This window comes from Protobothrops mucrosquamatus, unplaced genomic scaffold, assembly GCF_001527695.2.
Source record: "Protobothrops mucrosquamatus isolate PMUCROS unplaced genomic scaffold, P.Mucros_1.0 scaffold303, whole genome shotgun sequence".
Classification (NCBI taxonomy): domain Eukaryota; kingdom Metazoa; phylum Chordata; class Lepidosauria; order Squamata; family Viperidae; genus Protobothrops; species Protobothrops mucrosquamatus.
Genome location: NW_015386645.1, coordinates 394,298 through 396,860, shown reverse-complemented (window position 1 = coordinate 396,860; position 2,563 = coordinate 394,298). Strand labels below are relative to the sequence as shown.

The 2,563-nt window shown below is 38.8% G+C and overlaps 1 protein-coding gene across 1 annotated transcript in view; it reads right to left on the bottom strand.

Moving 5' to 3' along the window:
• ADCY4 (adenylate cyclase 4) overlaps positions 1-2,563 on the bottom strand; it is a 56,055-nt gene that overhangs the window by 13,382 nt on the left and 40,110 nt on the right. The window contains exon 20 of the mRNA XM_029283957.1: positions 1,475-1,633. Coding sequence (XP_029139790.1) covers positions 1,475-1,633 — 159 coding nt within the window. The remainder of the gene's footprint in view (positions 1-1,474; positions 1,634-2,563) is intronic.

The following is a 2,563-nucleotide window of genomic DNA, read 5'->3' as shown; positions in this document are numbered from 1 at the left end:
TTTTCTTAGCTGTAGAGACTGTATCCCACCTTCGTCGCCAGTGTTAAGTCCTGGGAATAATGGCGCTTGAGACGAATCATCTCCAACAAGTCTTTATTGTTTGCTCCACTCTACGAACAACCAGAGCAGAGGCACGCAGGCCTCTATTTATACCCTCTGATCCCCGGGCAAGTTCAACCAATCATGAGGCGGGCTTTTCTCGCCTTGCACATGCGCACAAGGCTGGCGCCGCTCAGTCTGGTCCCGGGCAGCTTCTGCAATTGCCCGGGACTCTTGCAACGTCCCGAGCCTGCATCTTGCAGGCTCAGGACACAACAATAATAATAATAATAATAACAACAACAACATCAACAATAACAACAATAATAATAATAATACCCAGTCTTATTTTCGGGGAAACACAGTACATACATACATACATACATACATACATACATACATACATACATACATACATCTTCAACTTCCAGGACCTTCCTAGAAGATCAGGAAGGATAACTTAACCATTGCAACACAGCTACAAAAGGCCCAACTTTTTGGATATAGTTGTCCTACCCAAAACTAAATTGAGAGCATGCCTTTTAATAGGCATTGGGTGGTGATGTTCTGGAACAGTCTCATGACTGTCATGGCAACCTAGAAATCCAAGAAGCCAACTCAGGTAAGAAAAATGATGCACAGCAGCACACCAAGTTTTCTATTATTTTATTATCATTTTATTTTATTTCATTACCAAATTTACATGCCTGCCCATCTCATGGAAAGTGATTCTGGGCAGCATACAACAATCCCATAAAATAATTAAATAAAACAATCATTATAAACAATTACAAAACAATCATGATAATTAATATAAACAATTAAGAGGCAATCCTACCTCCCCCCCATGCATCCTGTCCCCTCCCTCCCCGTCTTTTAATAATAAATTTATTTTGATTGTGATTTCCATTTTTTCTAAATATTAAAATGTTAATGTTTTAATGCTTTAAGCCACTCAGAGTCATTTTGATACAAGATGGGCAGTAAATAAATTTAACAAATAAATTATCTAAAATCATGATATGGTCATTATTAAGAGCATTAAAAACTATAAAAGCAGAACTAGAACAGGAAAAAGAGATTAATAGACAGGAGGTTGTTAATATTAATGGAGCCACATCATGAGTTCACCTGTTCCCTGGTGTCTCCAGGCCTGCTAGCATAACCAGGTCTTGAGGGCCCGTCAAAGCTCAGGAGCGATGAGGTCAACCTCATCTCTGGGGAAGAAGATTCTAGAATGTGGATGCCACAACAGAAAAGGCCCTACCAAATGTAGCTCCATAGATGATGGAACCTGTAACCTGTTTTGTTACAGCAACCCAATTCAAGGTCCAAACCTTAGCAGCCAACTCTTAGGTGGATTAGTTTCCCGCCCAGCCTCACCTCTTTCTCTCTCTCTGGTATCACTAGTGAGATATTAACTTTCAAGGCTCACCGTATTGCGCCGGTTCTGACGAATGAATTGCTGAGCTACATCAGCTGGGAGAACATTTTCCAGGAGGACCCGGTTGAGATTCTCCATGGTTTCAATCTCTTCACGTTCTTTTTTGAACTTCTTCTTCCAGAGAAAATCTAAGCGGCAGTAATACTCATTCTGAGAAAAAGAAGATTCAATTTTGCAGTGAGGATTTTGTGTGTGTGTGTGTGTGTAAACCATTGAATACATAGCAATATTTGTAACTCAAGGTTGAACTTTTGGATCCTTGGTGCTCTCTGAGCTTGGTGGTTTTCTTGCAGACATTTCATTACCAAGCTAGATAACATCATCAGTACTGGAAGGGTGTGGGGTTTGCTCTTATTTTTATATAGTAGTGGCTTGCCCTGTCAGTATTAGTAGGAGTGGTCTTGGTGGTTTTTTTAACTGAATACATAATAAGCATTATCCAACAATTCTTAACTTATCGGAAAGTGCACACTCCTGGAAAGTAGGGATTTAAACCACGTATCCCCCCTCCCCAGGACCATAAATAATCTCAGGTCATAGAAAAAAAGAAGCAAGGATTGAGACTCTCCATAGAAAGTCTGCTTGCAGTGATCAAATGAGTCCCATGAAACTGCTATAACTCTTAATAGAAAAATATAAGTGCTTCCCAATTTTTCAAACACAGGGGGAAATATAACATTCTTTGTGTAATATTTATATCAGCTACATATATAAAGTTTAGTATAAATCCATGAGGCTCTGTGAAGCACAGTATTATTATTATTATTATTATTATTATTATTATTATTATTATTATTATTATTATTATTATTATTATTATTATTATTATTATTATTATTATTATGGATCATCGCACAGTCAGCCAGATGTTCAGACTGGATTTGGCATTTTGTCTACCTATCGAGTCCTTACCCAGGACCTGGGATAAGCCAATGTGGATGTTTGATGGTATTACAGATATCGTCGCAGGATGGAAGCAGTTCCTAGTAAGGCCGCCTTTTGCAATTAACTAATAGCGAATTTGTCAATGCCAATGGTGTTCAAGTGGTGCTCCAGTTGTTTTGGGATTGCACCCAAGGC